General features: G+C 37.8%; 2 protein-coding genes across 2 annotated transcripts in view; both read left to right on the top strand.

Moving 5' to 3' along the window:
- The window catches only part of LOC100891642, a 35718-nt gene extending 33994 nt beyond the window's left edge, over positions 1-1724 (top strand). The window contains exon 8 of the mRNA XM_030980720.1: positions 691-1724. Coding sequence (XP_030836580.1) covers positions 691-789 — 99 coding nt within the window. The 3' untranslated portion in view covers positions 790-1724. The remainder of the gene's footprint in view (positions 1-690) is intronic.
- Positions 1725-5537: 3813 nt separating this feature from the next.
- On the top strand, positions 5538-20100 carry LOC753622 (ATP-binding cassette sub-family E member 1). Its single transcript, XM_030980715.1, has 16 exons — positions 5538-5710; positions 6952-7133; positions 7971-8056; positions 8565-8662; positions 9987-10104; positions 10726-10863; positions 11394-11463; positions 12244-12340; positions 12663-12752; positions 13502-13623; positions 14056-14205; positions 14887-15021; positions 16152-16321; positions 17185-17327; positions 18120-18242; positions 19458-20100. The coding sequence occupies exons 2-16, from the start codon at positions 7025-7027 to the stop codon at positions 19615-19617; spliced, it is 1809 nt and encodes a 602-aa protein (XP_030836575.1). The 5' UTR covers positions 5538-5710; positions 6952-7024; the 3' UTR covers positions 19618-20100.
- The last annotated feature ends 3563 nt before the right edge of the window (positions 20101-23663 follow it).

Below are 23663 nucleotides of genomic sequence, written 5' to 3'. Positions count from 1 at the left end.
ACCCGAACAAGAGTGTCTCAACCCCCCCCCCCCACCCCCCCCCCCCCCCACTCCGTGAACGGAGGGATACCATGCGTGTTCCCAAATGTCTGGTAAAGGGGTACTTTCACGCACCAAGTCCGGCTTGTATCATAGTACACAAAAATGCGGCCGTATTGACTTTACACACCGGACTTATGGGGTCGATTTTCAAAAGGAGGGAACGTGCATAATGCGTACCCTAAATACACTGAGCGGGGGGGGGCTGGGGTCTCAAAGCATTTGCTTGGATCCAACCGATGCATTCTGCTTTTAAAGTTTTAAAAACTCACCTGCCCCGGCAAAGAAATTACCAATCGAAGTTTGAAGACTTAATTTAAATTTAAATTTTTAATTTAATTCGATGTCGCCGATATCCCTACAGCCCGTCGCCATAATAGGGTTAGCATTATAAACAAGGGTCTCGCGTTCGAATCCAGTGATTTTTTTTTTAATCACTATTCTTGGAATTTCATAATCAATCGATATTTAAAAGAGTTTCCAGGACAATTGTATAATGTTATATGCTTTCAATTATTAAAGTAATTTGTATGCATGTGATCTCATGTTAATCATTTCGAAGAACCCATTTAAACAGATCTTTTTGTTCTTCATCCGATGCATCATTCCATGACGGATCACTTTTTTTTTTTCTTTTCTTTCTATTTTGCAGTTTGTAAGGATCGCAATGGTGACGGATTCATCTTCATGATTATGACTGAAAACATCGTATCACAATCACTCTTCAAATCTCTCAGGGTATTTACATGACTCAATCAAAACATAACGTAACACCATACTTACTCAGGTAATAGATATAACAAGCTCATATCGCTCGTAAATTAATTTGAATTTCGATAAAGAAGATCAAAGGTCTCGGGGAGATTCTTAATCAAAATCTATTTCCCTTTATCTTAAGCAGTTAGGAATTAATGATGAAGTTTTCATTGTGTTTGTAACAATTATTTGTAATTAAGCAAAGCCATATAATCTTAGTCAATATAAAATACGGTGTTGCCACAAAAAAGAGACAGAGAGAACAGAACAAGAAAATAGCTACAATTGGGCCAAATACTTCTGACATTTCTATGTTTGTCTATACTTTTTATGTACCCAAACCCTCTACCCTTAGATTAAGAGTCATGTGACCGACCACTATACATGTACTACGGGTCTTCAAGTTGATTTTTTTTCTTTCCAAACTCTTTGAGATCTTGGCCCGTCTTTGCGGGTCCATGAATAAGCGTTTTCGGCTCGTGATTCTACTTTTATGTCAACCGTGTTACTCGTAATTTACAGAGAAACAAGCCCGTAATATGAAATTCAACCTAATATGGTAAAATAAGTGCAAAAACATATTTAATACGCAGAAGCACACATTTTGTATGGAGCAAATAAAAACAAATGTAATACTAAGGGATGAGAGTAAATAAAGAGATATTTTAAGACACCTCGATCGTGAAAGATGAAAGAAGGAGTGTATGATTTGTGCTTCTACCTCTGTTCCGCTCTTGTGGTTTGCATACGTGATGAATTTTTCAATCATTCATTTTGTATTTACTTCACCTTTTGTCGGTCTGTATATCAACTTTTTAAAGTACATGTATATCAATATCTGTATACTGCAGCTGGATGAATTTCAATTTGTACCTTATTTTGCTATTTTCTGTATGTCCTTAATTGTATAAAGATAATCCAAAATTGTAGATTCTGTTTTAAAAAAAAATTACTTGAGTTGTGTTGTTGTTGTTGTTTTTATTTCCGAAATCAGATAAAAATATTATACATAATAAAATATACAAAGTAAAACATTTATACATGTACATAGACAAAAAAATATATCGGTGGATACCCAATTCAGCAGTGTTTATAGAACACTACTGTTCTTCCTTGGGGTCCTTACACTACAATATTAACATAACTGCGACATAAAGCAGAATAGAAACAAAACATAAATGCAAGTTTTTTAAATACCAAAGTAACAAAATAATATCATGTGGTTGTGTGGGCGTATCGTGTGCAGAAGCGCTAATAAACTTTATAAAAAGTATTCGCTCGTCGACCAGCTTGCTGGTTTGACACAACAAAGCATGCGCATGGGTTCAGACATCATTCAACTCTCAGTAACAAATCTAGAAATCTAGAACAAAATACATTTTGTTACAAAAAAAGGTGGACAAAATCATTTCATTCGATACAAAATCATTCTGCCTAGAGCAAAATTATTTTGTCTCGAACGAACTTAATTTTGTTGTAAAATAATTCCTACAAAAAAAAAATTGTAACAGCTTTTATGTTACAGAAAGAATTCTGTTACAAAATCATTTTCCTCACAATGTTCAGACAACTTCTTTCGGCGCTGTGACAAAAAATAATTTTGTTGCAAAATGAGTAAGACTAAATAATTTAGTCCATAACAAATTTATTTCATTGGCAACAAAATATGTTTCGTCCCAGACAAAATTCATGTCCGTAACAATCCAAAATTATCATATCATCTTTTTTTAGCAAGTGACTCTCCGAATTATACGAAGAATATCAAACACCTCTTTTTTTCCAATTACTAATTTACGTCTTTCCGACTTCAACAACTACAACTGAAAGTGTTAATGAGGAAAAAAAATAGAGATTTTCAGAGGGGACCAGCAGTCTTGCGGATAGGTTATCGTGTCTCAATTGGAACGTATCGAGTTCAATGCCCAGCTAGTGACCCTGTTTGTGTCCATCGCCCCCCTTTTTTTTGTTATCTCTAAAAATAGTCTGATGTTTAACCCCTTTTTATTCACTTGAAGTGAGCATAAGTTATTGTTTTAATTGAAAATATTATACGAAGTACGCTATGGACACCAATACTGTTTTCTCCATCAAATATAGTTTCATTCAATACTTGAGTTCAGTCCGAATTCTCATACGGGATAGGCAGAGAAGTTTGGGGGCAATATAGTATGAGTACGTGAGATAGCACCAGTGAAAAAGATTAATGTAAAAATGCAAAACGAGAGAGAGAGAAAGATAGAGAGAGAGAGAGAGAGAGAGGGGACAGAGAGAGAGAGAGAGAGATAGAGAGAGGGAGAGAGAGAGAGATCTTAAGTGACGGGTCGGCAACATTTTGGGTGGGATGTCTAAAATCAGTGACGGATCGGAGGGGGGGGGGCGAATCGACCACGAGCCGCCATCTCTCAGCTAGGAATTACCTACACTAACATCGGCTAAGCAATACATACCCCCCCTCCAAATCACCCATCTCACCTACAATTTAATTGCTTCTGATACCTGTGAAGGTAGATGAAAAATATAAAAGCTTATGTAAAACAACATTGGAATTTTAGTGTACCAAAATGTACTACTCTTGACCTTTTGATCTACCTGGTTCGAAAATAAATTCAGAAATGTTTGTTATTTTTACATTCATCATAACCCCTCCCCCCCCAAAAAAAACACACATACCTAATTATTCCTGTGATTACAGGGGCACGACACGCAGGCGCGTACACAGGGTGGGGGGGAGGTGTAACCCCCCCCCCCCCATAACCCCCTAAACCCCCCCCCCTTTTTTTTGTTTTGTTTTGTTTTGTTTTTTTAATTATTAAAAAAAAAAAAAAAAAAAAAAAAATATTATTCCATGGCTGACCTAAAAAATGATGACCTTACCCCTCCCCCAACGGAGCTAAATGTCAAATTTTCAAATTTCAAAAAAAAAAAGTGTCCTCTTACCCCCCCCCCCCCCCCCCCCCCCCCCCCCCCCCCTATTCAGCGGCTGGCTGAGTCGTTGCGAAATTTTCGGCCCGATTTCGATTTATACATGTTAACCCCCCCCCCCCCCCTTGAAAAAAATCCTGCTTACGCCTGCTTACGCGCCTGACGACACCTATAGGGACTGTTTTCGAATGTTCCGTCCCTTTACCATTCCGTCAATGAATTGAAGTAGTGAAGTTTTTATCCATCGTTTGTTCACGGACTTACTAGAAAGTCCATGGTTTGTTTTTGTTTTCTTTGTTTGTCTTTTCTTTTTCATATACAGTCAAACCTATCTATAGCGACCGCCCAAGGGAAACACAAAAAGTGGTCTTTGTAGACAGGTGGTCACTAAGCATGCATGGTGTCGATCCCGGGGGGGGTGGGGATATATCCCCCCTCCCCAATATTTCAGGTGGGGGGTGGCTGTACAATCATCCCCCCCCCCCCCAATAATTCACCATCAAAAAAAAAATGAAGAGAAAAATTAATGATGAGAGCCCGATGAGAGTAGTTAATGGTTATTACTCGCAAGATGACCATCAATATACACATTTTTCTATCTCATTTTTTATGATACATACATATATAAATAGAAAACGAAGTAAATAAGACAACCGTAATATGAGACAAGAATATCACATGACTTTTGGCCAGTTCAATCTGAAGTGATTTTTAAAGCTATGACTATGTGGGGTTGATGATGCGTTTTTTTCAAATATGCAAGTAAAGTAATAAAATATTGTATCATTGAAGAGAAAGACGGTTTTGTCCAAATGGCAGCATGTAGGAGACGAAACTTTCAGTGTGTTCCCTGATTCTGATTTTGTTTCATTGATTTCATCCATTTCTTTGTTTATTTATATCTCTACATGTAAAACATTTAAAGAGCTTTTTTCCGAAAGGAGCAAAATCTTTAGATAGCAAATGGAGATAATGATATACATTTTCCTCTATTTACCTTGAACAAAATTATTAACCTGAATTACGAGAGAAATTATGAACACATGCATCTTTTAATAACAATTTTTCATAGACACCTGAACTAAATCGGGTAAACAAAGAGTTCTTTCTTAAGTTACACACATGGATCTAGTGCCTCTTGAAAAGAAAGCAACAAAAAAGGTGTTCCTCCCCCCCCCCCCAAAGCCCCTAAACGAAATATCTTACGACGTAATTTTCCAATTTCCGGGGCCCAATTTTTTTTTGCTCATCTGACCGTGATTAAATGCCTTAAAACCCCTGAGCTTCTGTTGTCTCGGCCCCCAGGACCTCACGCAAAGTGTCCGGCCAGTGTCACAAAAGGTATCAATTATGCTCATCTGACCGTAATTTATTGCCCAAAACCCCTGAGCTTCCGGGGGCTCCACCCCCTGGACCCCCGCCGAGGAACATTCAGCGAAGCCTGCATGTAAGAGTGGGGTGATGGGGATTTGTTTGTTGTCTACCCCCCTCCCCCCCCCCCCCCCAAAAAAAAGTTTTTGCCACTGCCGTTGTCACTATTACGTACCAATATTTGGCTCGTATAATTTCAATTTTGGATCCCCCCTAAGAAATCCTAGATCCGCGCCCGCTTCTACCTCTTGGTTGCTTTGATCCATTGCCGAAAATATTTTGGCACCTATCATCCCCCCAAACACGGATACAAATCGACACCGTTGTCACTAAGGCAGGTTTGACTGTATATAAATTTCTCTCAGTGTCGCAACTCTCAGAGCTACATTCAATATATTTCCCACCCACAGCTCTAATTTTTCTAAAAGAGCGCCAACTCTCGACAGTTTTGCTTCGGATAACTTTACGAGAAAGTACACATGTGTGCATGTGTGTCAAAAAACTCGGGCAATCTGGTAGGCGAATTACTGTAAAACGACTTGGATAGAAGGACACTTTATGACAAACTTTCGCCAACTTAAGATTAAGAGTAGAAGTTGAAAGAAAAACGCCTCTTCATACGGTAAGTTTTCCGATATTGCATTGATTATGGATGAATTGCCGCTGCAGCTGCACTGAGCAGTATAGCGCGCGGTTTTCTGTATTCAATGAATGGGACACCAATGAATGAATGAATGAATACTACCGTTATAGACCTACATCATGTAGGTCTATGCAATTACTATGGCCATGCAAGTTGCGACATCACAGCTGTGTGTGGTGAAAATATCAAATGCACCATAGGTATTCTGCTTAAGATTACAGTGAGTGGCCATATTGTGTGATCAATTGATAAATAGGACACTACAATTGTACTCATCTGCTCATCAGCTGATCAGTAGAGTCTAGTGGTGCTGGTCTGATAAATAAAGAGGATCATCTGCATAAACGATATCCTTGTAGGGGTCTATCTATTTGTTGTAAATGCGGACAAATCGCGTCCTTATTCTCAAGCTAGCGCCCCTACTGCTTATTTTTGGAGTGGACTTGCTCTTTAATAGTGGACTTAAAATTTGATGGGAGGATGCCCATTCTATTGAGTTTGAAATGCCCTTATGGTCAAGAAAGGTGAAATGAAACATCTGGATAAAAATGATTAATCCTTCACTGAATAGGGGACTCTGGCAGTTCATCGTCTGTGCTCGCTCCAGTGGTCTTGAGACTGGAGGCAGCAGAAAGAAAGTGTAAATATCCACTTGGCTTGAAAAAGTTTGTCTGTGGGGCCGGGGGGTGGGGGGGGGGGGGGGGGGGTTCACAAAGATCCTAAGTTGAACTTTACTCTAAGTTGGACTTAAACATTATGGAGAGCCATTTGTAGCCTTAAAATAAAATATATTCCAAAGCTGAAAAGTATTTTAGACTCTTCATAAATTCCACATCAAGAAAATGAAATCTCCTTGATCATAGAACATATGAATGATTTGAATCAACATTTTAAAATAACTTTTACCAAATATTTTCAAAGATGCTAAGGAATTTCCATAATTTTTAAGTCCAACTTGGAGATAAGTTCAACTTAGGATCTTTGTGGAACACCCCCCTTGTCTAGCGGCAAGGTGAGTGGTAAGGACAACTCTCTGTCCTTGACTACAAATCGACTCTGATTGACCCTGATTTGAAACTGAGTCGACTCTCCCAGATTATGATGTTTGAAGGTCAATCCCCAAATGCAATCGGCATTCATTGGTATGTGTCTGTAAAAAAAAAAAAAAAAGGATATAATGTTTATCTTCCTCTCTCTCTCTCTTTCCATTTTTCTACCAGGTTTCCACTGTCCTATAGATAGACTGTTTCATCTCTTGTGACCAGAAGAGTCCAGTGCTTCCCACAGGTCAAGATGGCCACGTCGGAAAAGCTGACCAGGATAGCCATCGTCAACGCCGACAAATGCAAGCCCAAGAAATGCAGACAGGAATGCCGCAAGTCATGTCCTGTTGTGAGGATGGGTAAGGGAAAAAGAATACTTACTCTTTAATATCTATTGACATCCATTCCCACGAAAGCTGTGGTTGAATGCAATATTATGCACCTCAGCCACACTGCTAAACCAACTCCATACTGATCAGTGTAGTATTGGATATTGGTTTAATGTGCAGTCAAATCTGCTTTAGCGACCACCTGTATAGAAAGACCACATTATTTGTTTCCCTTAAAGATGAAGTTGAGTTCTGGTCATGCGATTGCATTGTGAAAGAAACGGTGTGGAATCGACCAGAAAAGGTTGATCATCTAGCATATAAGAATTTGTGTGTATTGCAAGGTTCTGGAATCATCAAAATGATAAGAAATTTGGCCAAGTCTTGGTAAAGTTCCAAACACTTGCACAGAAAGATGTATATGGGACTACACGAACAAGTGGCGTAAAAAGCCGGCCCCCCCCCCCCCCCCCCCCCCGATTTTTACGATGTTACATGCATATTTAGAATATGAAGGCATTTGAAGAGCAATGCTTTTCAGGGAACATGTCTTAACTGATGTTCTTCTACACTTGTATAATAAGAATGAGTAATGCTCACAAATTATTTTTCACCTCTTCCCAGAACTCAACCTTCTCTTTAAACATGGTTTCTCATTGAAACCTTTACTAAAGGAACCTGTACATAATGACCACCTGCTTGTAAAGACCACTTTTTATGTTTCCCCTGAGCAGTCTTTATATACAGGTCTCACTGTATTACACATCCATGTATTTTTTCAGCGTAACTTGATTGTTTCCAAGGATGAATCAATTAGGATTGCTGTTTTCAGATTATTTGAAAAATTGTATATATTTTTTTCTTCAGGTAAGCTTTGCATTGAAGTGACCCCAGCCAGCAAAATAGCATATATCTCAGAACAACTTTGTATTGGATGTGGTATCTGCGTGAAGGTAGGTCAACTTTATTAACCTGACACCGTGCTTGTCTGTGATTCTCTCTTACACCACCTTCTCCATTCTCCCTTTCTGTTCTACTCTCCCCCTCTCTCCCCTTCCTTCTCCCGCTCTGCCTCCCCTCTCCACCTCTTCTCCACCTCTTCTCCTCCTCCCCTTCTCCTTCCCACTCTCCTATTCATTATCCTTCTACAAATTCACATCCTTTTTTCTACTATTGCCTTTGTATAAAGTAACAGTGTTGTAACTCTCGTCTTCTTCGGAAATTGAATTTAAATCTCTGCACAATGCACAATTCACAATTCTTTATTTGATAATTTTGTACAGAGTTCTTACTGTCTGTTGGATAAACTGCCAGAAAGTATCTTTTTTTGTACTTTTTCTGTAACTTTAAGATTTTACCAAAATCTTGGTCATTAAACCAATTTAAAAAAAATTAAAAAAAATAACATGATATTCTTTAATGGAGAGAAATAATGATTTTTGTCCTGTTCTTTTTTTCCAGAAATGTCCATTTGAGGCTATTCATATCATCAATCTGCCCAGTAATCTTGAGAAGGATACAACGCATAGATACAATGCAAATTCTTTTAAGCTACATAGGTAAATGTTCATTTCTATGTGGGTTTCAGGGCTGCGTCTCACAAAACCATCATAAGTACAAGTTGAGTGACAGCCCATTGAAACGCGTGTTAAACTTAATACAGGCATTTCAATGGGATGTCGCTCAACTTGTACTTATGACGGTTTCGTGAGACGCAGCCCTGGTTTCCTAGGGTAGCCACATTAGTTTCAATACTGCTCTTCCTGCGGGCCCTGCAACTATTATCACCCAGCAATTGCCAGGTACCCATATACACCTGGATAGAGAGTGGCAAAAGTGCATTAATGTCTTGCCAAAGGACATCAGTGCTGGGCTGGGAATCGAACCCCCGACCCTTGGATTAAGAGTCAAGTGAATGAACCACTATCCCTCGACACCTCCACCACCCTCGCTTCCAGGACAATTATGTCTTACAAATGTATAATCTTATGGTATGATTTTGCATCACTTGTATCTGTTAATGAGGACCTGTAATCCCATGCATAGGGGATAATGTGGGGTAGTCTCTCCCTAAACCCTGATTGGAACAAGCACCACCTTAGACCCTGTCACAGGACTCTTGCCTATGTGTTTGCTGCCATTTCCCACATCGATATTGATCAACAGGGCCTGTAGTCAATTAAAAAAAATTGAGCATGCAATATAAGAATTTTTTTTTATCTTTCACATTGTTTGAACTGTTCAGTATGAATTCATTGAACATCAGGAAAAAATATATTAAAAGTTTATTGGTTTGGGGTCCAGGGACTTAAAGGGAAAGTCCACCCCCAAAATAAGTTTGTTTCGATAGAGGCAGAATAATAAGAAAATCAGGTGAGTGAAAGTTTGAGCAAATTCTGAATGAAAATAAGAAAGTTATGAATTATTGAAGTTGTGATCAATCAAATACAAATTGGCAACTCTGTGACTTATTATACGAGCTCTCCTTCATTTGCTTTGTGCATAATATTCCATAAAATCATGTTTTCTTCGTTATTGATGACGGAATATATATTTGTTCCTTGCAGGGGGAGTATAGAAACATATTTGCAATTATTATATTTAGGGTGCATGTATGGTTGAAATTTTTCTTGAGGGAAAATGAAAATTTTAGATTTTTTTAGTACTGAGCAAATGGAAGTTGAGCTTGCATGATACGTCATAGAGTTGCCAATTGGTGTTTGATTGATCACAACTTCAAAAATCCTAACTTCCTTATTTTTAATCGGAATTTGCTCAAACTTTCACTGACTTGTTTCTCTCATTTTTCTACTCCTATTAAAACTAACTTAATCTCAGGGTGGACTTCCCCTTTAATCACGGAATTATTATTTTCATATCCAGATTACCCACCCCAAGACCCGGTGAAGTTCTAGGACTTGTAGGGACCAACGGAATCGGCAAGTCAACGGCTCTAAAAATCCTTGCAGGAAAACTCAAACCAAATCTAGGAAAATTTCTAGTAAGTATTTATCAATTATACTGTCCTGTGGTGCTTTTGAACTTGTATGACATGAAAATGAGTAAAGATGTGTGGTCTCACCAAGTGTCAACTCGCTCACTGGTGCTTGAAAACTGACTGCATCTTCCCCAAATGTAGATTTTCCAAAATTCAATCATGATCAAAGTGTCTGCCTCTCTGATTGGTTGAGAGAGTCGAGTTGGAATCAGTCTGAATGTCTGGATTAACTCTTTAGTGACAATCATTCCACATTTTGTGGTTTTCTTCGATAACATTTCATTCAGAGCTCTAAAAAAATATGCTAGATGCATGACTGCAAAGGGCAAACTTTTCTGAACACACTGCATCCATTTTTTTTAATGACTATATTGTCTTTGATGCCAGGAATTTCAAAAAAGGAAAATAAGCTTAAAAATCCTTTAATTGGATACACAAGATTCAATTTAAATTTGCCGTTTTTTCAAAAACTTTTCAACAACATTCTCACCCTTTATATTGTTTCTGAGTGTGGTATCATAAGGGTTAATAGATGCAATGGAACTCCATAAAAGTGTCTGCCTCCCCCTAGTTTTATTCTTGCTCATAAGTCTGGCTCTGTCTTACTCTTATTTAACATTCCAGGCACCACCAGACTGGCAGCAGATCTTGGTCTACTTCCGCGGGTCCGAGCTCCAGAACTACTTCACCAAGATCCTAGAGGATGACCTGAAGGCCATCATCAAGCCCCAGTATGTGGACCAGATCCCAAGGGCTGTCAAGGTTAGTACTCTTCAAATAGGATGGAAGGAACCTCAGCAAGTAGGAGCCCTTTGCTTGAAAGAATATCATTGCGTTTCAACAACAAAAATACTCTTTTTTTTAAAGCTTCTTTGAAGAGGAATTGGCCTTTTATCTATCTTGTAATGATCACTATTATAATTGTCTCTTGGGGGATGGGGGATTTTTTTTTTTTTTTTTTTGGGGGGGGGGGTTTTGGGGGGTTGGCTGTGTTTGTTTGTTTATGCTCTTCAGAATCAATATTTAGTCCTCATAATTCAAGAAAAAATGTAAACTATGTACATAACAGATAGTGGACTGCCAACTTGCGATTGATAAGAGAACTTGCGATTGATTGGGATCAATCACAACTCTTTCTAAGAAAAGGCCCTGGTGTACACCCATCATAGAGATTTTTTAAGCAAATTTACATTTCAAGAGTTGTCCATTATGATGGCTTTTTAATTGATTGCATCACAAAGTCTCTCCACTCCCAACACTCTCTATTTCTCTTTCTTTCTTCTAAACCATAGGGTACTGTTCAAGTCCTGCTGGATAAGAAAGATGAAACCGAAACACAAGATGACATATGTATACGTCTAGGTAACTATATTTCAACGTTTACTTTTCGGCAGTCCAGAGATCATTCCATGTTTCTCATGTTTTGCAGGTATCATGGAAATTAAAGTGAATTTGGCGAATCTTGAAAATGATCAACATTATCATTTTCTGTGATATTTTCTTAGATCAATGCCCTATGACTATCGACTTTATACAATCATCAAATGATAGGTTCTATTAGTAAGGTATGTGATGAAACAATTCAGAATGTCCCTGTTTGAAATAAAATATGAATTGCCAGTGAATCGCTTTCACTCAACTTGCTTACCTATATTCAGATTTTAAGAAATTCACATCACTTTTTCATTGTATGCTGTATAACCTATGGAAAAGAAGAGAAATAAAGAATAAGAAAGTATTAAAATGAAGTTGATGATTGTATAATCCGTAGACAATAGCGTATTGAGAGAGATAGTTGTGACGCCGGCATCTAGATGGGTCGTAGGTTAAATCATGTTGCTCCTGATAGTTCCCTCCTATGTACAATCTCTATGAGGGGGAACTATTTTGGAGCTTCATAAAATGCCTGACCAATCAGAAGCAACTTCCGGTGACGCTACTCTCTCTCTCTCAAGTAGCTATGGGTAGGACGTACCACAACGTCGTTACAGTTTTGGCATGTGACTGTGTAGAACACACTGCAGATTTTATACAGATGAGATTCAAGCAATTCAGCAAGAGAGTGTAAAACATGCACACTTTCTTGTGAGTACAAGTGTGTATTAAACATTATCTCTAATCTTTGATCTCTTGATATTGCAGATCTAACCAAAGTCAAGGATCGCAAGGTTGATGAGTTATCGGGGGGAGAATTACAGAGGTTTGCTTGCGCTGTGGTATGCATCCAGAAAGCTGACATGTAAGTATGTTCTATGAGGATCTTGCATACAAGGGTTAAACTGATTCAATTTTGGGTAGAAAGGTCAAAGGTCAAAGTGTTTTTATAAATGCTATAATTTGGTTACTGCGATAACTTGTAAAGTATTACAGCAATTCACACCGAAATTGCATAAAGTATAAATGAGCATACAAGAATGAACTGATTAGATTTTGGTTTGAAACGATCAAATTTCCAGCCCTAGTGCACAGTCCAATAGCTCTTGTTTGAACTTTTATGTGATACTGCAAACTTGTAGATTCAACATTCTAATGGTGTTTATGTTTTTGTTTTTGTTTTGAAGCTACATGTTTGATGAACCTTCCAGTTATCTTGATGTCAAACAGCGTCTCAAAGCCGCCCTGGCCATCAGATCCCTCATACATCCTCAAAAGTAAGCCTTAATTAATACCACATCGCATCACATCTTATGAATTTCTGTCCCTGTAACCGGCAGGTTATGTTTGTATTATAAAGCTTAAAGCTTTTATTACAAGACACAAAATTATGAAATATTTATGAATACAGTCTAGTTTCCCCTATTGACATTTGAGAGGATTCTTTTTGTTGTTGTTGTTTTGTGTGTGGGTGAGTGGGGGGAACAAGATTTTGTCTTTTCTTCAATAAGTCATGAGTCACCTTTTATATAAAGGAATCCTGATAAACCATTAGCTTGATTTGATTCATCAAGGAAATGAAATTGTTATTCAACCATACTTAACATCCAAGGGGCGATACAAATTCAAAAAGACAGAAGACAAAAAAGAAAAGAAAAAAATAGGCAATAGTCTTGCTTAGAATATTAACAATTGTAAAAGTTGGATTCAGTTTTCATATTTTTGAGTATCTAGAAGAGTGGAGCATCATTATGACAAACTTCCTCAGGACCCAATAAAATTTACTTGTTAGATTAAATTCTTGTTATATCAGGACTAAATAAGAAGAAAAAATGACAACAAAGAAGTAGAACTGGTAAAATTATATTGTGGTGACCTTTTTTCATGACGGTATTCTCCGGAACAATGTTCCTGTGTATTGGTGTCTAGAGAAGAGTTGAATTAATTCTATGACCCATCCCTCCCTCACTCCCTTCAGTATCTGCAAGCTTACAAAAAATGTTTTCCTGTCTTTTGACACTTGTAGGTACATCATTGTAGTGGAGCATGATTTATCAGTGTTGGATTACTTGTCTGATTTCATCTGTGTTCTCTACGGTGTCCCCGGTGCTTATGGTGTAGTCACGTTACCCTTCAGCGTGAGGGAAGGTAAGGCCGTGCCCCTGCTTGTTTCATGTTCCACAATTTGACCTTTTTGTGGATATGATTGGATGATTTCTGCTTAATATGAGTGTTTCATTGTTTGTTGTGTTAATAAACTCCTGATAATGAATTAGGGAAAGGTACGTGCATATTCAATAATCAGGCTCATTGAAATTAGTTATTGTACTTATTAAACGTTCTTGTATATACATTGTCTAGTAGGATTTGTATTCACTCATATTTCAGATCAACAAAAATCTGTTAGATATAGAGAATAAACAAAATGCACCAGTAAATAGCAGTAACAAATAAGAATGATTTTTATTGATATTCAAGTTTATTTGGCCCCTTACAAATTTCATATATTATTATTATCATCACCATCATCATCCTTATACTCATACTCTGTTTTTATTGGGTAATTTGTTTGTTGAATAGGAATCAACATCTTCCTGGATGGCTTTGTGCCGACGGAAAACCTGAGATTCCGAGAGACATCGCTGATCTTCAAGGTCTCGGAGAATGCAGAAGAGGAGGAAATCAAGAGGATGTGCCACAACCAGTACCCAACAATGAGCAAAACATTACGTATGTAGAAGTGGTGGATGGGCGAGGGAGAGGGAGGGGAAGAGAAAGAGGGGTAGGGGGAGAGAATGGGTGAGAGAGAGAAAGAAGCGAAAGAAAGAGAGAGAAAGGAGAGAAAGAGAAGGGAGAGAAAGAGAGAATGTGAGAGAGAGAGAGAGAGAGAGGGGGGGGGGGGGAGAGAGAGAGAAAGTGAGAAGAGGGAGGTTGAGTGGAAGTATCAGCAGCAAAAAGAGAGAGGGAGAGGGGGAGGGGGAGACGAAAAAGGCTAGAGAAACTTGATGATCTTTTGTGTGCCAAGGAGCTGTGATGTATTTTGAAAGTAATACCAGTCTCCTTCCCATTACAATGCACATATTCTTACTGACTTGTGTTGTAACCTAAGAGCCTCCCCATTGGTTGATACTGTTTTTTGCAGGGCTCAACATCAACAGTCCTGCTTATAAAGGCCCCTAATTTTTCAACTTGGGGGAAACCCCAACAATTTTGAAATTTTAACAGGGTGCTCATAGTCATGCATACAAACTTGGTAGGTTGCAGTAGGGACCCACGTGAATTAAAAAAAAGTTGACATGGAGTAATTGGAGCTTTGTTGCTGAGACAATTGTTTAGAAGAACCCATTGCCCATGTGGGTGTCCAAGTGTCCTTGGTATGACCATAGCCATTCTTCATTCCTTCTGCTTCAGGTTCGTTCCATATGGATATCAAGCAAGGTGACTTCACTGATTCTGAGATCATTGTGATGCTGGGAGAGAATGGGACCGGGAAGACAACCTTCATCCGGATGTTGGCCGGCCTTCTCAAACCTGATGAGGAAGGAGGTAAGAAAATAGTTCCTGGCGATTTATTTTCAGGCCATAGTTTAGGTTTTTTGTGTACAAAATAGCTGACTCTAGGTGGTTTTCAGAAACCTCTGATCAATTCTAACTTGCATCCCTGGTTTCTACTACACATGCTGCGCCGACAATTGCTCCGCGGTAATTTACCACAGTGCCCCAAAGTCCTACCTTCAACTCTAGAGCAAACACTATACCTAACCCTTGCCCTAAACCTAACTTAAAACCCAATTGCAACCCTAACCCTATACCTTTGAGGCAATAAAGCCCAGAGCGATTGTCGCCGGTGCAAATCGTGGAAATGTTGGATCACCTACACTGAGTTCATTCTTAACTTCAACCTCGGACCAAACATAACATCTAACGTTATCCTTAACCTTAAACTTAACCAACCCGTCATGCTTTGTCTTTGATAAAATAAGACCTTAGGCAAATGTTACTGGGATAGATTTGGAGGACCAAGAAATAACCCTTTCAAAACTACTTATGTTAAACCAGAAACATTTATCTACATGGAATTTTAGAAATGTGCAGATGGTTCTTATTTCAACAATGTTGTGAGCCACAAAACGATCAAATTACATTGGTGAATTTTTGCGATTCCCCAGTCCCTTTTCTCGAAAAAACTAATTATTTATATCAGTACATCATCAGTAACATTTCGTGAAAGATGTAGGCTGCAAATCTTTTTCTGGGGAAACAGTTATTGTGCCGTTATGCAATATGAATTAAGTGTGTTGCAAACATAAACACATACATATAAGGGGCCCAGACGGGCATTCTACAGTTTCAAGCATTTATCTTTTTTATATTATCGGTAACTGTTTGTTTCTTACACTTATAAACATCCTTATTCAGCTGTTCTGGTGTTTTAAACTTTTTATAAATTCCTTATCAAGAACATGAAATCTCCTTGATAATAGAAATCATGAATGATTGGAATCAACATTTCATGCCGTTTAAAATAAATTTTTCAAAATATTTTCATAGATGCTAACGGTTTTCCATAATTGTGAAGTCCAATTTAGAGATAAGTTCAACTTTGTGAAACACCCCCCTGAAGTTTCGATTGAATTTATTGAGGTAAAGATATCGCCCTCTCTTGCTCTTTGCAGTGAAAGTGCCGCAGCTGAACATCAGTTATAAGCCACAGAAGATCAGTCCAAAGTCTCAGGGGACCGTCAGGCAGCTCCTACATGCCAAGATCAGGGACTCGTACGTTCATCCGCAGTTCGCAACGGACGTCATGAAACCACTCCTCATCGAGAGCATCTTTGACCAAGAGGTAATCATTCAAATCTTTAATGTTTATATTATCATTATTATTTTACAGTCAAACCTGTCTGTAGTGACCCCCCCCCCCCCCCCAGAGAAAGCACAAAAAGTGGTCTTTGTAGACAGGTTCCTTTAGTACATGTTTCAATGAGTAACCACTTTTAAGGGAAACAAAAATGTGGTCTTTGTAGACAGGTGGTCACTAAAGCAGGTTTGACTGTATTTATTGATATCATTATTCCTTTACAGAAAGAAGGACACAAACAATATACTACAGGAAGGCGAGATGATGATTAGACCCCTGAAGTAAATTAATACAGAAAGCAAGAGAGTGGAATGAGAAACGAAACAGTAATAAGTAAAAATAGAGTGCACTAGTACAAAGCTGTTACAATAACCTGTCATATTGCCGAAGCAATGGATATGTTGTAGATAATAGATTAAACAAAACTACCCTCTGAACATGACTGGAAAACTACCCACTAGGTCAATCACCCCTGGACAACTAATCCCTGCATAACTTGCCTCGTAGCCTTCCTTTTCAAAACTACTTTGAAAGTGAATTCTAGCTGGTAGAATATGTCGATTGTTTTATTGGGTAATTTTCTGGGGTCGTTGTCCTACTAGGATTGAAAATCTAACTGCGAGAAAGCGTAAAAACCTCTAAGGTGCTTGGAGTATATTACTTGTCCTTCCCTCTGGACAGAAAGAAATGTGTACTTGTAACCAATTATATGAAATCATTTGCCTAAACATTATTCATATTCACTAGAGTAAGTATTATTGCAATTGTAAACTGCACATTTCATTGTAAAATTCATTACTTTCTTTACTTAACCATAAGCCACATTTACATCTTCCTATGGATAACAGGTTCAGAACTTGTCCGGTGGTGAGCTTCAGCGTGTGGCCCTGACTCTGTGCCTTGGTAAACCAGCTGATGTCTACCTGATTGACGAACCTTCAGCCTACCTGGACTCTGAGCAGCGTCTGGTGGCTGCTAAGGTCATCAAGAGGTCAGTTACGTTACAACAACAACAACAATAGCAACAACAAAAATAAACAAGCAAGCAAGCAGTCAACAGGGATGTTTAATGGGAACCATAACAAACACATCAACAAACAACAAAGAAGAAAGACATTACAACAACCACTCAATGACATGTCTTGTTAACCTAGTGTAGCCTCCTTAGTATTAAAACTGTTTTCCATTATATTATTTGCCTGATTTCATTCAAGCAACCAAGTCAATTTGATTATTTTACCTGACTGCTAAGAAAGCAAGTGTGTAATTGTTCATAGATCTACAACTTGGAGTCCTATCAGAGGGACTCTGTAATTGAGGATCAATGCCTTATCAAAAGGCTCTTGGTGCATCCACTGGGTTTTAAACCTGGGGTCTCTAGGGGCCATATTAAAAATTAAAAAAACAACGTATGTAATGTTTCTTATAAAGCCAGTTACAAAGTATCGGATTAAAGCACTTACAGTGTTATTATCCCGGTCACTGGGTCATGTTAAGAGTCTGCACTTTACAGTGCATGCCCTCCACTCCTTTTGGGAGCGTTCCAGCCAGTCGCCCTGTTATGGGCATGCACATGCTAATCCCACCACATTGACGTTCGCATCCTACCCATTTAACATCTGGGTAGAGAGAAGCAATTGAAAAAAAGTGAATGCTCAAGGACATAGGTGCCATGCCAGGGATTGAACCCACAACCTTTGCATTCCCAGTCAAGTGATTAGAGCACTCGACTACGGCATCAGAGCCATGACACCTAATTTGTTGATGTCTTTGCTACTTTCAGGTTCATCCTGCATGCGAAGAAGACTGGGTTCGTGGTGGAGCACGACTTCATCATGGCTACCTACCTGGCTGATAGGGTCATCGTGTTTGATGGTGTACCATCCATCCAGACTGTAGCAAACACGTAAGTCTTAAAGACAAACTTGAGTTCTGGTAAAAAATAAGAAAAATAATCCTCACAGAATCAAATGAAACTTACACTGAATGTTCAGGATTACAAATAAATGTCATTTGCCAAACAATTTTGGTATAAAATGTATACTGGCTGAGTAGTGAGCATAGAAAGATGAGGAAATCAAGGGAGGTAGCCCTGACACCATTTGTGTAGTCCCATACACATCGTTCTGTGTACAGTGTCTTGTAACTTTACCAAGACTGGGCCAAATTGTTTACGATTGTGATGACTCCAGAACCTTGCAGTACACACCAATACTGACATGCTACATGATCAACTTTTTTCTGATCCATTCCACACCTTTTCTTTCGCAATGCAATCGCATGACCAGAACCCAATTTTATCTTTAACCTGTTGATTGCTGAATTCTGCCCTTCCCATAGGGTTAATACAAGGACTACCCAGGCCCTGTTGCATAATAATTGTTATTAATACCAAGTTACAATAACTGTTATAAGCTACTGAAATAGTGGCATCTGATTGGCTGAGAGCAGATTTGTCATAAAAATTTAGTATTTGTTATTGATGGAAAGTTTTATGAAACAGGACCCTTGTCCATGTAAGCAATGGGTCAATGAACTCGTATGTATGTCAAGATAAACGCTAGATGTGTTAGTAAGGTGAAAAAAGAAAGAAATGCTTTATAAAAAGGTGTTTGGCTATCTATGCAAGTAATAGAGAAACTTTGTCTTGACGATGTACTATCTCAGGTCATATCTGGAGGTTGACCTTCTAACATTTGGACAATCGCCTATTTCAATGCATTTTAGGGAAGTTTTTCAGGGGAAACTTAGGGAAGTAATTACCCTAGAGGAGTTCTTGTGTGGGAAGTGGATGTTGGGTATTAAATTCATTTGGGAATGGTTGTTTTCTTGGTACTTGTCGAGGGGGTAATTGATCCGGGAAGGGGGTGCATGATAGTCCGAGTGTAGGCATCACAGAATCTTTCTATCCAAATCAAGAATCACTCACTATTGATTGTCTCTTTCATGGATTTGCACATTTGATATAGAGAAGCCAAGATGTTTTCATCCTTTGTGTATTACTCCTCACACAAAAATAAATCAAATTGAAACACTTGCCATTGGAAATAAACTGGAAAAGTAGTTCCCTCTTGTTTTATAGCTTCTTGTGTATAACTAAAGTTCTCACTTTATGTCGCAGCCCGCAGTCATTGCTCGTCGGCATGAACAAATTCCTCAAATCCCTGGACATCACCTTCCGACGAGATCCCAAAAACTTCCGACCTCGCATCAACAAGCTCAATTCCGTCAAGGACGCCGAACAGAAGAGGAACGGCAACTTCTTCTTCCTCGAAGACTAAGGTCTCAGTCTCACAAAGCATGTCGAGTCCAAGCCACGTGAATGCATCAAGGTCCCTCGGTACCTCGGAAAGTTGGTGGGGGAAATCTGTCATTAAAATGGGGTTTTATCTGTCCCCTAGGGCCTGGCGGATGTTGCATATTGCAGTACAGTTTGTCAAAAAAGGTTATCTTGATGCCCTGCGTATCATGTCATGGTCATCAGAGTTTATTGACTCAGGGAGACCACTTTAATATATTAGTGATACCTCGCCACTCTGTGACCTGAAATGCTACTTATCAATCCGCCAGGATCTCAGATCCTGTCAATGTTCATCGTTGTCCATTTTCAGGTGCATTTCTCCTCGTAACATCCCTCAGTCCGAGTCATTATGATTTAGATTTATTCCAATTTTGTGAATAGAACTTCGACTTTTTCGCTTTATATATTTTGAAATGACTTATTTATGTCTTCTTTTGCTTCATTGATTTAGACATATTTTCACTATTTAAGGAGAAATCTATCCAGTTCTTTTGCTGGAGGTTATATCTGTAGCATGGTTTATGGCAGGCACTGCAGTGTCCATTCTGTAATACACATGCCAAGTATGGTCCGGGAATTCAGAAATTCATGCAGTAGATATGTACGACTTTGTTTTTCCTCTTATGTGATCACATGAGCATTAAAAAGACAACACAGGTTTGTTTTAGAAAGTCATTTTGAAAATGTCAAGGAACCTAGTTTTGAAATCAAATTATGGGATAGTTATTGTCAATTTCATTGCCTCCTTATTGTGCTCTTTTATTTGCTGTATTTATTTTAAGAAAAAACTAACATTACTAATTACCCAGTACGACTGGTAGTTTTTGTTTCTTCAAGAAAACATCTGTTTCTCTGATTAGTTATTGGCCTCCAGATGTTCGTTTGTGCCTCATTTCATTCAGTAAGAGACATGTTGGTGAGGTGGCTGAAATTTCTACCTAATTCAGGGATCCATACTGTATGGAGAAATTATGAGACTATTGTCCAAATATTGAAACTGTTTGGAGCCCTTTTGAATTTTAAAGTGTACCGGCCATCAAAGAATATGATCTCAGTGATAGTGTTCCATATTTAATGCTAAATTGAAGATATGAGCTTCAAATATTACTTCTATGAAGAGATTTCGCAAGTTTATCTACATTAATTTGAGTAGACTACTCGACTTACCCGTAGGCCGTCGCATTGAATGTGGCCTGCGCAAAACCCAGTACAACTTGGTTTGTATATGTCTGGTTTAATGTTATTCTTTATTTTCTGTCAAGTTTGTACATTTGAAATGTACACAAATTAGTTTTTTTGAAGTGAGTGGTACTTTTTAAAAGGTCGTTTTCCTTGGAGTTCCATCACTGTTAATCCATGCCAACTATAATATCAGCCTTACAGTGATGTGTATACTGCACATGCTGATAAACATACAACGTTGTCTTCTCATTCCACCAGGGTGATCCACAAGGAGCTTCTCGTGTAACAACGACAGGTTTGAATTTTGAAATTACATGATTGAAAATCAGCAGGAAATAAGTGATGGGTTAAAATTCATTTTCTCAACCACAATTAATTCACAACTATTTTTAATCATATTTTTTTTGGAAATTCTCCAAAATGTGGCTCAGAGCCTCGGATAGCACCAGAGAGCACATAAGCTCCCTAGGTCGTTTTTAATACAATAGAGGATGGATTTTGCCATTAAATGGAATAATTATACTTGTATTCTAGATTAGGAATTTTTGTTTAGTTGTATATTTTGGGAAGCAAGTGTATGCTTCTATTTAAAAACAATCAACTAATGTACCGTATCTTTTTGAATTTTTTGGACCTAGTTTCTTGTAGCAAGGAATTGGGAAATCGAGGATGAATTCTTTCCTCGTGGGCATTAGTGCATGAACTTTTCAAGCGATTTCCTGCAATATATCTTGCAAGAAATTTGACATTTATCTCTATTTTCATCTAAAATCTCTTGATACGACTATGACTAAAGATAGTGATACAAGAGAGTGCCATTCTACATTGCTCTATAGAGAGACTCTTCCTTTTGGGATGAAATATGTTCTGAAGGACACTGAACCCCCTTTTACAACACCCCCAAGTTAATGCATTACTGTGAAGGGAGATTAAGAAATGTACATGAATACAAATTTCTGGAATGACCTGTAGCGTATTATAACAATTTCTTTGACATGACACTCTTTACAGATACGGTACTTAGAGCCATAGTGCGCACAGATATTTTAAGTATTTGAAATTTATTAAGCATTATAGCAAATATTAGACTTTATTTTCTTGGATATTTTCTTCTGTTTTTGTTGCACGTATTATTAAAATATAAAAACTATGCATTACCTTGGAGGCATATCATGCAGAAGTTAGGTACTGCATTAAAAACAAATTAAGACAGGAAAGTAGGAAACTATATATATATATATATATGGGACTACACTTTCTCGTGGCATTATCAGCTGCATGATTAATGTAGGAAAAGATAAACTTTTTTCTTATAATGATCAGAAATAACTATTGAAAAAAGGTCATGCAAAGTGATTAAAAAATGTACATTTTAAAATGTAATATTCAAAATGATGTGTCTTTGTATGTACAATCAAAGAAATCTGTCTATTCTGATTAAATCGTGTGCATGAAATGAAGAAATGTGTTAGATTTGTATTTCGCTATGTGTACTGTTTCCTGGTATGGTAAGTGATGGCGGAGCTAGTAACAAAAGAGGACTATGACAAAAAGAGATATGAGAGGATAATAGTAAGGGATAGGCGAAATACGTGTATAGAAGAAATTAATTAAATGGAAACTAGAAAATTCAATCAGGTGATTTTTACATGGTCATACATACTCTCATCAAGTTTAACTATGATACCTCAATTCATTCTTAAAGATAAACTTGAGTTCTGGTAAAAAAAGAAAATGAATTCTCACAGAATCTAACGAAACTTACACTGAAAGTTCAAGATTACAAATAAATATCATGTGCCAAACAATTTTGGAAGAAAATGTATACTGGCTGAGTAATGAGCATAGAAAGATAAGGAAATCAGGGTAGTACTAGCCCTGACACCATGTGTGTTGCCCAATATACACCTTTCTGTGTAAGTGATTGCTACTTTACCAAGACTCTGCCAAATTTATGATTTTGATGACTCCGGAACCTTGCATTACACACCATTACTTACATGCTATATTATCAACTTTTCTGATCCATTCCACACCTTTTCTTTCACAATGCAATCGCATTACCAGAACTCAAGTTTATCTTTAAGTTATCGCATTCACAAGAATAATTACGGTAATTGCCTCGAGTATCCACTACGTGTGGCGGAGGCATAAAAAAGGTAATGAACATGTAGAAGAAGGGGGGGGGGGTGGAAGGAATCATTCCTCTAAAAATGGGAATGATTGGCAGCTATAACGGTGATTGTTCAGTGAATGCCTTTGTGGCAAGTTTTCATAATTTGTATAAGGGTTTGATGATCAAACAATGCCAAAAGGATGTTTGTGTAGCAGGTTTCCTTACAAATATGTTTTTTTACCGAAACAATAAATGATCTAAGTGAGGAAGTCACTTTGTAATGCCCTGCCCACATAAATACAAACACCAGAAGAGAAAAGACGTATTTACACACAAACCACTACTGATATATACATGGCTTTGTTTACGGATTTCATCCAAATGAATATTTAAATTATGGATTTAGTTACATGTCACTCCAATGATTTCCCAAAGGAGTTTTAAATAAAATAAAGAAAATTAACTTTTTTTTTTAAAGTTGCACATGTTTATAGTAGGGTATTACACAGAGGTCATACAGAGTTCTATCATTAAATAAATACCCATTTGGAGTTAAATAATTAATTTTAGTATCATTATATCAACATTATTAGATGGAGTTGAATCGATTGAAATAATAACCGAGAAGCCAAATGTACACACATGTATGTAGATACAAATAGCTGCAATATATGTCCTTCTTATCTTTAACTTCTCAATACAATTACCACATTGAGTTTTAGAGTATC

This window comes from Strongylocentrotus purpuratus, unplaced genomic scaffold (genome assembly GCF_000002235.5).
Source record: "Strongylocentrotus purpuratus isolate Spur 01 unplaced genomic scaffold, Spur_5.0 spur5_scaffold_11, whole genome shotgun sequence".
NCBI classification, from domain to species: domain Eukaryota; kingdom Metazoa; phylum Echinodermata; class Echinoidea; order Camarodonta; family Strongylocentrotidae; genus Strongylocentrotus; species Strongylocentrotus purpuratus.
The sequence above is the reverse complement of the archived record's forward strand: the minus strand, read 5'-3'. Positions and strand labels throughout refer to the sequence as shown.